The sequence below is a fragment of the Centruroides vittatus genome, unplaced genomic scaffold (assembly GCF_030686945.1).
Source record: "Centruroides vittatus isolate TY-2023 unplaced genomic scaffold, ASM3068694v2 scaffold_450, whole genome shotgun sequence".
NCBI classification, from domain to species: domain Eukaryota; kingdom Metazoa; phylum Arthropoda; class Arachnida; order Scorpiones; family Buthidae; genus Centruroides; species Centruroides vittatus.
The window spans coordinates 1,876,545-1,890,335 of NW_027122709.1; the positions used below are offsets into that span (position 1 = coordinate 1,876,545).

Sequence of the window (13,791 nt, forward strand, 5' to 3'; positions counted from 1 at the left end):
AATTCAAATTAGAAAAACACAAATGAACAAATAAAATAAATACATAGATAAATAAAATAAAAACATATATAATATAAAAATTTTATATAGATATATGAATAAATGTACAGTGTGTCTTAAAAAGACAGAGATTTATGCTAACTGAACTGAAAATAAAAATTACAACTGACCAAATTTAGTTCATTAAAAAAATAGTTGAAGGTAATTTACATTATAAAAATATTGAAGAATACAAATAAAATTTTTGTCTTCATAATCCGTCTTTTCACAGTCACCATTGACAATTCAAAATACATAGGTTTTCTCGGTAATGAACTATTGTGTATTTTGAATTGTCAATGGTGACTGTGAAAAGACGGATTGTGAAGACAAAAATTTTATTTGTATTCTTCAATCTTTTTACAATGTCCAAATTTAGTTTTTAGCTTTCATACAATTGATAAGGTGGGAGAAATCACACTTAGATACTAACCAAACCCATGCACCATCTAAGGTGTTAGCATCATGTTCATTTATTACTGTTAGCTTATTCCCAAAGATGTGAATATGTAATTGTTCTAGGAACCTGAGTGGAAGATTAAGTTTATTTTCTAAAATTAAAATAGGCTTGTTCCATACTGTTTTCTTATCTGAGGTCCGTTGCATTAACTATTTAAGAATTTTTATTGACCTAGTAAAAACTGAAAATGTATATAACTTAAATGCAATATAACATACTTTTTAATTTATACAGAATTCAAGAATTTGTTTCAACCAGAAAACGGGAAGAAAAACTACCTACAAAAGTATCGCAGTTAAAATCGTTAGGAGTAAGTTTTTTAATTAAAATTATTCTAAATAAAATAAAAATTACATACAATTTTTTGTTCTAATAACAGAGTAAACTTTGAAATATTATTCAAAAGAAATTAAAAAGCTTTTTTTGAATAAATATTGATCGTGTCAGAATACAACAATTTTTAATAATAGCTATATACCGTAAAACCTTGCTTAACGAGCACCTCACATAATGAGTAATTTGCATAACAAGCAAAGCAAATTGTAAAAAAATGATATGTAAAATGTCGCTCATTAAGCTAAACGAATGATGATGAGAGAGGAAAGTCCCGGATTGTGCGCATGCTCCATCAGTCCGTGTTTAGCACTCGTTTGGTTAGCATCTTAGTGTTGCTCGTGATCATACCTTTTTCCACACTTGTGTTCACATATAATGTGTGTAAACATCAACAACCATAGCCTGTTATATAATAAACACCCCAAACAGTATGCCAAATTCTTGGGTTATGTATAGGCTATAATTAAATATTAGAAATGAAATAATTTGACTAGAGATTAGGCAGTTATGCTGCCATCTTGTATTAAATTTAATGACCAATTCCAAATTAAATTTTGATTTTTTTTTTTTTTTTTTCCTGCAAATCGAATTTGCGTTCCAGGTTGTTTCAATCCATGCTAGAAGAAAAGATGATGATGATTCATGCTCCTTAACAATGTATATTGTATAATTTTCTTTGAATAAACATTATACATAAAATATTTGAGTATTTTTTTGGCATGGAACGCATTATCGTATTTTACATTAATTTATACGGGAAGAATTGTTTCGTTTAACGAGTGTTTTGCATTACGAGTAAGATTCTGGAACGAATTATGCTCGTTAAGCGAGGTTCCACTGTATTTGAAACAGCATTCGTATGCATTTAAGATTTATAATTTAAAGTACTTATTATATTTAATTGCTTTGTATTTATGTAATTTAACTTTTTGATATAAAGGTTATAACAATAATAATTATTTAATTCGTACACTTTTAATTATTATTATGATTATTCCGTGAAAATCTTTTCTAATTATTTCTTTGCACCTGTCTGAATGTTTTGTGAGATCATAAGTGTCAAGAATTTTTTTCTTTACTTTACTTTATTATGAACTAAGGATGTTGCTCATTCTTTTCATTTATTTATTAATAAATTTCTATTAATTCTTTGAAATATTCTTTCTCTCTTCTGAAAATCAATTTTATTTTATAGAGTGTAATAATGAAAAGGTTTAAATTATAATTTATAAAATAACTAGACTATATGGGAAAAATACAGTCGACTCTGCATAAGTCGTCACCCGGATAACTCGACACTCGTCGGTTAATTAGTCAGTTTTTGTGGTCCCGGCCGACTTACATAGACATTAATGTTGTTAACCTTAAAAAACTCGGAATTCTGATAAGTCGACTCCCCTCCCGAAAAAATGAGTTCACACCGAACAATAAGCTGTGCGGTGTGAACTTATTTTTCGGGGGGAGTCGACTTATCAGAATTCTAAGAAGTGTGAAACAGAAAAAGTGTGTTGATTTATCCAGTGGTGACGAGTTAAACGATGTCGAGTAAACAGAGTTTTTTAACATTAATAACATTATTGCTCGTGTAAGTCGGCCGGGACTACAGAAAACTGACTAATTAATTTACGGTGTCGAGTTATCCGGGTGTTGACTTATGCAGAGTCGACTGTAGTTTGCATATTAAATTTGTTGATTTAAATATTTTAATCACAAGAAATTAATGAATTATGAACTAAATATATATATTTTATATTTAATTATTTAACCTTATCTTTTAATTAACAGCAAGCCCTTGTTACTGATCAAACTGAATATGGAACTACTTCTACTAATTTAATGAAAGAGTTGTCTACTGATACAGAAGCTGAAGTTTTTGTTGCTGAATATCAAGAAGAGGGATCAGAAAATTCTGAAAATAATGAAATTAGAAGGCCGGATAAACTTAAGAAGTTGGTTCAATCAGAAACTGTTCTTCATCATTCCCAGTCGTTTGATAGTCAACCTTCGGACATATCTTCCTGGAAAGAAAAGTCTCTTTCGTTGAGTGATATTACACTTACAGACACCGAATTTGAAATCACAGATACCAAGAACAAAAATAAACGACTTTCTATTCCACGAGTAGCAAGTGCTCCCGTTTGCCTTTCCGACGGTTTGGAACAGTTTTTCTTGAAGACAGATTTTGAGCATCATCAAAAAGGTATAAAACTAAAAATAGATGATCATTTACACAATAAGTATCATAGCAAAAATAATTTACTGAAATTGTAACATTGAAAACTTCTGTTTGCTCAGTGTATAGATTGCTAGAGGTTGTTTGATTATGTTCATTAGTTCAACTCTCTGATGTTTTGTCCAACTTGAAAACCGACTTCACCAATTTTTTTATTACGAGGCTGTCTCGAGGCCAATATTTGCTTTATAAATCACTTTTTAACTTGGCAGTCTTAAGGTTAAATGTTAAGTTTATTGAAGAATTGTCTTAAGTTTAATCCAACTTAAAAAAATAGCATAGAAAAAGATAATGTATACACTATAATGTACTATATTTTTTTGTACTTAACCCATAGGTTATGTCTTTATAAAAGACAATTTGCAAGTTATCTGTTGATTAAAAGTCCACCCAATGGCTTTTTATTTATCTAAACTTAAGAGTATTTTTAAAAATCCTCACGAGAAATCTTTTACTTGCTGCATGTATTCATCTACCATCATGTTTTTCTGGAAACCACTAGATGTGTATGCATATGCTTACATAAGAGTCATTATTTAACTACCGTATACTGTATTTATTCACATATGAGACAAGGTTTTTATTCATTTTTCACTGTTTCGATAACCTAGGTCATCCTATAGGCACGAGTGAAGAATTCATTTCATTTTTTGCAATAATTTTTGTAAACTGTGCTGTGTATTTGCATTTTTTACCGGATTCTCACCTTATGGTGTTTAAAAACAAAAGTATTTTATCTGGGTCATTTGAATCATTCTTGTGTGTTATCAGGAATAAAGATGAATAGCAATAAGAAAAGCAAAGCATTTGAATTGAATTCCCAAATTACATTGGAGCCCGATATAAGTTTTAATTCATTCCATGTAAAAACAGATTATTTGGGAATTAGAATTTGGAGAAACGCATAAGTGTAATCGACGAAGAGTGAATTCGACTGTTAAGAATTGGAAAAATAGGTTCCCAATTGTCCAGCTTTACACAAACAAATTATGTTGTCGATTTTACAAGATTTTTCCTTGAAATTTAAAATGCCAGTAATTTTTGTGGGACAATGTGTGCATTTACGTGCACTTGATATTTTATTTGTGATTAAACAAAATAAAATTAGAATTGTATTAATAAATCTAATTTTCATTATTTTGATCTTTAAAGTCACACCTCGTCCTATATGCAAGATCGTCTTATATCTGAGTAAATACGGTATTTAGATCAGTGGTTCCCAGTGGGGTTGGTATCACCCACTGGTGGGTGTTGAAGAGATCTAAGGGGGCATTTTTGGTCCAAGGAAAATTTAGGGACATTTAGAGATTTAGTACAACCGAGAAAGAATTTTAAAATTACCGCAATACTCCTTTTGGCAAATATTTATTTCTACCTGTTTTATTTTCATAGTTCTATAATTACACAATTAACAGAAAGATGTTAAAATGTTTTACTTATGTTTTTACTGTAATAAGTAAAACCTTTTCCCAATGTTTCTGAATATATAGCAAACTTTTATTACACCATATTGAGTACACTACTTGAGAAAAATACATGCAAATTAGGTTATCCACTGACTTTGCTACAATGAGTAGCATTCAGTAGTTTTCCAAGTTCAGAATGTCAGAAGCTAAAAAATCACTGTTTGTTGACTTAAGAATCGGATTTAATAGTACTAGAAGTGGGCTAATCTATTTCCCATTTGCAAAAACACATTCACTTATATATTCCCTAATGTTTATTTTTTTCCTATTCGTAATATAGAATTTCTTTTCTAGATTTTAAATTGGCTTTCGAAGAATTTAATAAGTCTTGGGAAAGAAAATTTCAAGAAAGTAAGTGTACATTATCAGAATTATATTATTTAAATATTGTAAATATATATTATTTCATAGTAAATTTTCATTAGTAAATATTTATTAATTAAAATTTATTATTCAAATAGCTTTTTAAAGTAAAATTCCAAGATAAAATTTGGCAATTTTCTAAAAATATTATATTTTGAAAACACTATTGTAAATTTGTGCAGTTCATCATGTAAATCATATCTTCGAAGGGCTTACTGAAAACATTATACATACCTGTATTGTGTCAAATATCCATTTTTTCCTGTTTCTGTCATTATATTTTTGTTAATAGTTTAAGGCAGATGTAGTTATAAAATTAGTGAAACAGGAATAAGATTATCTTACCCACTTGGAAATGATTTGTAGAAAACAATAAGGAGGTCGCGGTCAAAGTTTTCATCGTGAAAACGTGAACTTCGGACGTTGAGCACAATCATTCTGTAAGCTTAGAAGTGTGACAATGGTGTTTGGAACGTCAGTGGAATCATGCACGATGTTCCACATGCCATTGTCAAACTTCTAGGCTTACAGGATGGTGGTGCTGAACGTCTGACGTTCACGTTTTCGTGACAAAAACTTTGGCTGCAACCTCTCTAATAATGCATGTAAATATCTTATGGGTACCTCTTCCAAGCACCAAGCTTATCTTATTTTACCAAAGAAAAACTCTTAAGAAAAAATATGACTGTCATCTTAATTATCATAAGTTTTTACTTGGTGAAATTTATTTTATATCTCTGTTGTTTTTGTTTGGATATCAATTGTCTTTTGGTTAATAATTGTATTATTACATCAAGACATAAGACAATGATATATAATTCAGTTGGTGCTTGGCAGCTGCCAACTGAATTCACCACCGATCGACGCTCCTCCAACCAAACATGCCGTCGATCAAATGCTTTTGATACTCTATTTAGAAAAATTGTTACAAAAAGTTTTAATTTGCATAAATTTCGGGTTTTGTTATTTTGGATAACATTTCGAATAAAATTCGTTTTAATGTAATTTTATCCTTATAAGCATAAAATTAAGCCACTAAAATGAAATAGCTCTGGGAAACCCTGTCAACTTTGACCTATCAACCCAAAAGTTTTGCTGGCATCTCACTGATAACGAGAAAGGCTTAAATTTAAAATGTAGAGAAAACTTACTGGGTCTAGAAAGCTCACAAGTGTCTGCTGTGCAAGATGAAGGAAAACGATTATCTTTTGAACAAGATATTCAGAATTACTTTGGGTATTTGCAAGTGAAATCAACTCCAAAATTGTCAGTCAGTGACTTTTATACTTGGCAAGTAGTCAGTGCCGTGACTCTCGACGGTAACGTGTTTAACCAATTTTAGTCAGTCGCACATCATTATTTAGATCAAGTGTTTTATTAATTTACTTCCAAAATGAAAGTAACCGAATGCAAAATTATGTTTCCGGCATAAAATTTATTTAAATGAGTATTTATTTGGGTGAAATTGTTGATTACTTCTATATTACTTTATCTCATTCTTTCATTCCTTACACTTAAAATTGTCAAATCCAATAATTCAGACTGTCCCTTGACTTCTCAAATAATTCTTAATAATTCTTAACTTTGAGAATTTGAGACCTTTCACCAATAATGTCAGAAATAGTAATAGAGAAGTACATACATTGGAAAAATTTATAGATGTGATGTAATTTTTAATACCTAATAAATCAGTTGGTTTTATGATATATAAGTGTTATTATTTTGCCAAATAATGCAGTTTTAAAAAAACAATTGATTTTACTGTAATTTACTGTTGTTTCGTCAGATATGTATATTAAGGACTGAAAAGGGTGAATAGTCCAAAGCGTATTTTTATAAAATAAAGTCTACGTTACCAATCGACAGTATTCCATAGTAATTCTGTTCGTACTTCCGAAGAACTAAAGTAGAGAGAATAAGAAGCAATCAAGTATTAAATGTTATTTTTATAAAAAGAATTAAATTTTTAGGTAGGAAGTCTTCCCAAACAAATGACTCGCTTAGAAACTCTGCTGATTTTGATTCTGAAATTGCTGATAGAAGACAAGATAAAGAAATGGGTAAGCTAAAATGAACAAAATATTATCTGTGTTATTGTTCTCTTATTTAATGAAATGTTATAATATTTTTAAATTTATAATCTGTTCGGTCAAATATACATGTATCCCTCGATTGACGTGGTTAATCGATCCCTCGATCCCGTCGTGCGTATCAAAATCGCACGGTATCTATGTTAAGTAAAGACGGCCGGTGAAGCCGTGTAAATTAAAACTTCTGCTGCACGTACGAAGGTATTGCCACAATTAATTTTGCAAGTTAATCGAATCCCACATTAACCTGTATTTACCAAGCATCTTCTGCTGTTGTATTGACTGTTTCTAATTTTCAATATTCCCTTAAAGCTACTCTTGCTTTTAGATTTCTTTCTTTTCTTAGCTAAGGAATTGGATCCAACAATTTATTCAAATATATTTTACTTTCTCTACATTTTAAAAGCTTGAGTTCTAAGATTACAAGATGATAAGTAGTTCAAATTTGGATTTCTTTCTACGTGCCATTAATGGAAAAAATTTGAGGATAATGATATTTTCTAATTGGAAAAACTGTATTTATCTTTATTTTCGGTAACTTTTTCAAAAACTTATTGTGATTTTCAGTAACCGTTTTTAGATTCTTCCTTTCGACTCCATTCAATGATGGGAACTTGTAGAATTATAAAAAAAAATAAAAGATAATGTACAGCTTTTCAACACCTTTCAAATGATTGCTTAGTTCATAGTTTTCTTTTTTTCCCAAGATAAAAACTATGTTATACAAACTTGGGTGTGTTTTTTTCCGGACACTCGTTTAAAAGAAAATTAATTATAATTGATATTGTAAATGCTCAGTTAATATAAATCCCCGTGTATCGGAATGTACAGTACTTTACTGATTTTTGAATTAATGCATTCCCCGGAGTGCTTTGTTTGTATATTTTGAAAATTTTAATCTCTCAGTTTAGATCTTTATTTTTTAGTTTTTAATCATTCTCGGTCTCGGTGTATCTCATTTTCTTGCTGAAAGTCAAAGGCCGCTGATCTTTTTTTAATCCTAATATCTGGTTAGTGTATGAAAATACCAAAGATAGTAAAAACGAAGTTTATAATCTGATCTTTAAGAAAAGCAAAATAAAATTATGTTATTACAACATAGGTTCAAAATGCCTTCTCATTCACAAATACAAGCAATAAGTTGTAAATGTTGTGATTATACTTAAATTCTTGTGAATAATTAGATTTAAGGTCTATATTCTTGAGTAAATGCTTCACTGTAGATGATAGATTTTTGTTTAGTTTTCCAATATTACAAGATTTTATTAAATTTTCAATGTATTCTGTCAGAGAATGGGTTTTTCAATCTTCTCTTTCTCTTTCTCTCTCTCTCTCTACTCTCTCTCTCTCTCTCTCTGCATGCCATATCAGATTCCTGACGTCGGCAACACCTGGCGTAGGGTTAGTAAGATGGTTAATAATGCGCCAAGGTGTTTTCTAGGGAAAGTTATACCCAGAGTGGTTTCCCGTCATCTTCTCTGGGGTGCGATGTTAGGCGAGGGGAAAATGCCTTCCGGGAGATCTCTTAAGGGAAACTGGCCCCTATTCGGGTGTTACAAACGTGGAGAAAACCCGGAAAATTCCACGTGGTCGGCCCGTCCGAGCACGGCACAAACCCGTAACCGAACTCCCAGTGTTTAGCGAAGGAACCACTCGGCCACCGGTGGGCTTTCAATCTTCTAACTAATCTTAAAACTGATAATTTATGTGAAAACGGAATTTTAGAATTAAGAGGATATTATAGCTGAAACATTTGCACAATTTTTTTTCTATTATAGCTTCAATTAAAGTAGTTATTATTCATATAATTTGAGTTTATAAGCATTATAATAAGCATTTATTTCCTACCTTATGTAAATTTTTAAACAAAGGAGAAGAGTAGATATATTTAATTCATAAATTAAAAATATGAATAAAGAAAGGAAATAAAAAAAATAAAGTATTTAGTAATAAATATTTTTAATAACAAATTACAATTATTTCTTTAATAAAATATTTTCATTTTTAGCAGTTATAGAAAATGAATTAGTAAACACTACTAAAATTCTGAGTAGAGGTCACGAACGATCTCAGTCTGATGGTGCAGAAAAGATCTACGATATAAGGAACGCAAAAATATTGTCAAGAAACAAAAGTAGTATATTGTCTTATTTTTTTTTATATTTGTTTCATTTCAGAATTGATTGATTATTATATTAAAATATTCTAGTTCACACGGAAGAAGAAACTTCCAATAAGCCAGAGAAGAAAGAAAGAGGTACGGTCAAAACTATTATTAGTCAGTTGTTATCGAGCACTGCGATCACGCCAATCCAGAGTCCATTTCCGTTAACGGAGCATCTTTTGTTAGTACAGTCCGATAAGGTAAGTAATTTTAATTCGAAATATTAAGATTTTAAATAAATTGTAAAATAAATCATTATTTTTAGATTCCAATAATAGTATATGAAGAAAAACCCAGTTCAATTATAGCCTATACTTTGGCCTCTACAGATTACGAACAGCAACTACAAGAACTAAAAATTGGATTGACAACATTTAATGCAACCCAGAGAGAAAGTAGAAATTCTAGGTTCGTTATGTCGAACTAATTAAATATAAATAGTGTTTAGCGTTAAATATCTATGTAATAAACAGTAGTGTATTGCTACCGAAAAAAGATACCAATATGCTACTTTCTAACCTACAAGTAGACATTTAATTACAAAGAAAAGCAGTTTTTACAGTTACTTTATCATTATTTATTTGAAAACTCCATACATAAAATTAATTTTTAGGAGGAGAGATTACATTAATTACTTTAGTTAATAAATTATATTTACACCAAATGGACTCGACTGAGTCGTCGATGGAGAATAGTCCATGAATTCTATCTGCTAGATCTTTGCAGATAACATTACTAGAAAGTGTTGATAAATGCAAATATTCAAGATCCTCACAGTCAAACATGTAGTGATTTAAGGTCGCTGTTTCCTTTCTTACAATACGGACACGTATCTGGTGAACGTAGATCGATACATAAGTGTTTCCGTGTTAAACGAAACTTATTTAGGCGAATCTGTATGATCGTTTTTTTAATAATAAACTGTAATTGCTGATGATATAAATTATTTATTTATATGTTAAACTTAAAGTATGTAGATCAAAATTAAAATTACTACTAAATTAATATTAAATTTTTTTTTTCTCTGTGAACCTTACAAGTAAGTTTGATAATTTTAATACAGCACTTCTAACATTCAAAGGTTTTCAAAGATAATGGCTGTATATGTTTAATTTATTGTTACAGATGCATTAAACAAATAAAGTTATAATAATAAACGATGCTTTTAGCCCGCGACTTTAATTTAGATAGAGTTAGATAGCTTTAACTGTTAGTGTTATAATTATATGTTGGTACTGTGTTTGTAAGCCGACGAGGGGTCCTTGTATTCGAAATGCATACTTACCTAAATTTGAAAGTGATTATTAAAGACTAACCTTTTTGTAAAAGATCTGTCTTTTTTTTCTGTCAGCCTTGGTGTGATAAGCCCTGTAAATTGTTAAATCCTATTTATTAGGCTATCTAGCTCTATCTAAATGAATAAAGTTGTTGTCATTGAAAACTTTGGATGTTAGAAGTGCTGTATTAAAATTATCAAACTTGTAAGGTTCACAGAGAAAAAGAAAGAAAGAATTTCAGCACCCCTTATCCACATAATATTAATCACTCTGCAGCGATCGACGGATATATCCGTCAAGGGCGATCAAGTGGCAGTGGTGAACGACATCTATATCCGAAAGAAATTTTGCAGATATCGCCAAAAACAAGTCAAAAATTACCGCGAAAAAAATTCACATAAAAAAGGAATTATATGACAATAAAAAAAAATTTTTCTTTACTAGACATAACTGTTTAAAAAACTTTTTTTGAAACAGAAACAAGAAAAATGCATGGGAAAATTCTTAAAAAATTTCCCACGTTTATTCTCCACTACATCGTGGTAGCTCCATATCTGACTAACCCACTGTAGAAAGGTTAAGAAGTTGTCAATTTGCTAAAGAAATTATCAAACAAGATTGACATGTATTCTTGTGTTATCTTGTGTTCTTCCACTATGATTCAGTAGCAGAACAGTGAGAACAAGAATGGCATCTTAATCATCAGCCAGCATGGGATGAGTGAATATCATTTTTTATGGTTACATTCAAGGCTACCTTTCAGCCTACGGAGCACATAATTCATACGGATGTCGGCAATAAAAAGCACAAAAGAAAGATAGGCACTTTTGAATTTTTTCCACAATTTCCAAAGTAGATACGGGTTGACTAAAATCTCAATGTAATCAACTGAAAAGTATCTGACAAACAGAGACTAAAAAGATGTAAGCGGAAAGGCGTTAACTATTGATCTGCACTTCTCAACATTGCTTATAAATAACTATTATTTAATAGTAAAAGATTGAACTTAACAAAGCACGTTTAATAATTAGTAAAATAATTCTAGTTTCTCAGACATGTTTTGACCCTGTATTGTCTATGGACAATCTCTAAACTATTTAGTGCTTGACATGCTTAATGTATTCAAACCGCGACTGCCACAGAAAAGTCGACATATACCGAAAATCCAAACTGTCGGTATGTGTCGAAATGTTTCCTGTTCAGTTTTTTATTTTTCTCTCCTATGAAACTGGAATATATGAGTACCATTTGAAAATTGTTCCAAATGTAACAGTTGGCATGCATACCATAAGATTTAGAATCTCTGAAAATGTTAAATGATTAATTAATTTGATTACATCTTTAGTTGAAAATTATTTTTATTTATAAGTTATTGAAATAAAATTTTCTAATTTCAATTATTATTAATTATTAGTAATTAAGTTATTAATTAAATTTTCAGTTTAAAAACTCCGAACGCTTCTTATTAATTTGTATATTTTTAGTCCTTCGGTAAAACGTCGACACCAATCTAAAAGTAACGATAATGGAAGTAATTCTTCCGAAGTTCAGTCGGTTTCTGGTGAAATTTCTCCTAGTAAGTACCTTATTGATTAATTAAAAGAATTAATCGCAATAACAGCAGTTTTTTGATTATTTTTTAATGTTTTAAACATTTTATTATTTTCTTTAAGTTTAAGTACATCATTTCGGAAAATATCAAATCAAAATGTATCTAATGATATAAAAATGCAAAACTATACTAAGCTGCAAAATTTATAAAATGTAAAAACCGAGGAATGCTTTAGCTTTAAATATTGAAAAATCAATCACATACCTGGAAAATGTTATTCGGTACATACTAATTAATACGTACTGAAATTTATATGGGAAAAAGGTGGTTTTTCAGATATAATTACTTTTATATTTGTAATTTAAAAAACTGTTTGTATTCTCTCTGATGAATACAAAGTATTTGGACAAATAGAACAATATTTTAATGGTGTTTCTAGAAGTGGAAATGTAATGTCATTTATTTATTAAAAGAAACTTTAATAGAGAGTGGGAAAGTATTTAAAATCAGTGAAGTTCAAAAAACTTATACCATTTAACAATGAAGCAAATAAACTGCTAAATTTAAAATCACCAAATTTATTCGATTTAGAAAATATTTTTGGCCTCGGTTTAGGCCAGTGGTCGGCAAACTACGTACGTCGGAGTGCCGCATAATTGTTTTTTTTCAAGTATTAGTCACTTCACATGCCACCGAAATCAAACTAGTGAAACTATGTTAAGAAAATTTTATTTGACTATAATATTACACACTATAATAAACTACTATTATAAAAACAATATTTAAACATTAATGTCTGAATTTTTTCCAATTAAATGATTTCTATACGGATTTATAATACATTTCGTCGCCGAGAACGTTTGCTCGCAGTAGTATGTTGTACCGAAACGGTCAAAAGAGCAAATGTAACTTTTTTCGTAGGTGAAAATCTCTCTGGAAGTTCGTTGCACGTTTTAGTTATTATACCAGAATTTTAATTTATATCTTATAAATTGTATTACTAAAAATATTTTTAATAAGCTATTTTTTTTATTTAAGTACCGAAAAAGTTTCATTAATTGTCATTTTTTAGGCCAGGGATGGCAAATCTTTTCGAGTCCACGTGCCATATTGCAAGCATGATTATCTTTAAAAATGTGTGCCGAAGTTTTAGACTTTGATTAACGATATTCAGAGAAACGAAACAAATATGCCTTAATTAGAATAAGTGTAAAGAAGCCGATTGGAAAATGGATGATCGGGTGATAAACCAAAATGACGATTGAAAAAGAAAGGCGATAAACTGAAATTGCACGTTATTTTACGTGCCAGATCATTTTTCTGACGTGCCACAGGTCCACCATCCCCGCTCTAGGCCGTGCCACCAAAAAACCTTCCACGTACCGCAGGTTGTCGACCACCGGTTTAGACTATTTTCGGATAAAAGAAAGGATTTTTGTAGCTTTCATATAAATGAATTTCTTCACTGTAGAGTTTTAAAAATGTTGAATATAAAGCAAACTGTGTTAAAAACAATGTTTAGTTTTGATTTTGTTAGTAAAATGGTGAAAAATAATGCCATTGTGCATAAATAAGGTAAACCATTTCACAGTCAAGCTACTTCAGGACTATGGTTTTAATTGCATATAATTGTTTTTAGTTGTCAAAATTCATTTTATAGCAACAAAAACAGCATTGAGCTTTTAGTTTGAATGATAGTTATCGCATCACGTAACTGGTAGGGGATAAATACCAGAAATATATCGGCTTTCGAGAAACAAATTCAAAATAGAAATATTTAATAACGGCAATTAAAGCACTGATTTGAACAT

At 30.1% G+C, this 13,791-nt stretch overlaps 1 protein-coding gene across 4 annotated transcripts in view; it reads left to right on the forward strand.

The window, feature by feature from the left end:
- The window catches only part of LOC136989185 (1-phosphatidylinositol 3-phosphate 5-kinase-like), a 54,055-nt gene that overhangs the window by 35,200 nt on the left and 5,064 nt on the right, over positions 1-13,791 (forward strand). For all 4 annotated transcript variants that reach the window (XM_067287268.1, XM_067287269.1, XM_067287270.1 and 1 more), the window contains exons 17-24: positions 734-809; positions 2,621-3,035; positions 4,829-4,885; positions 6,868-6,957; positions 8,996-9,121; positions 9,197-9,351; positions 9,417-9,559; positions 11,913-12,004. In XM_067287268.1, coding sequence (XP_067143369.1) covers positions 734-809; positions 2,621-3,035; positions 4,829-4,885; positions 6,868-6,957; positions 8,996-9,121; positions 9,197-9,351; positions 9,417-9,559; positions 11,913-12,004 — 1,154 coding nt within the window. The remainder of the gene's footprint in view (positions 1-733; positions 810-2,620; positions 3,036-4,828; positions 4,886-6,867; positions 6,958-8,995; positions 9,122-9,196; positions 9,352-9,416; positions 9,560-11,912; positions 12,005-13,791) is intronic.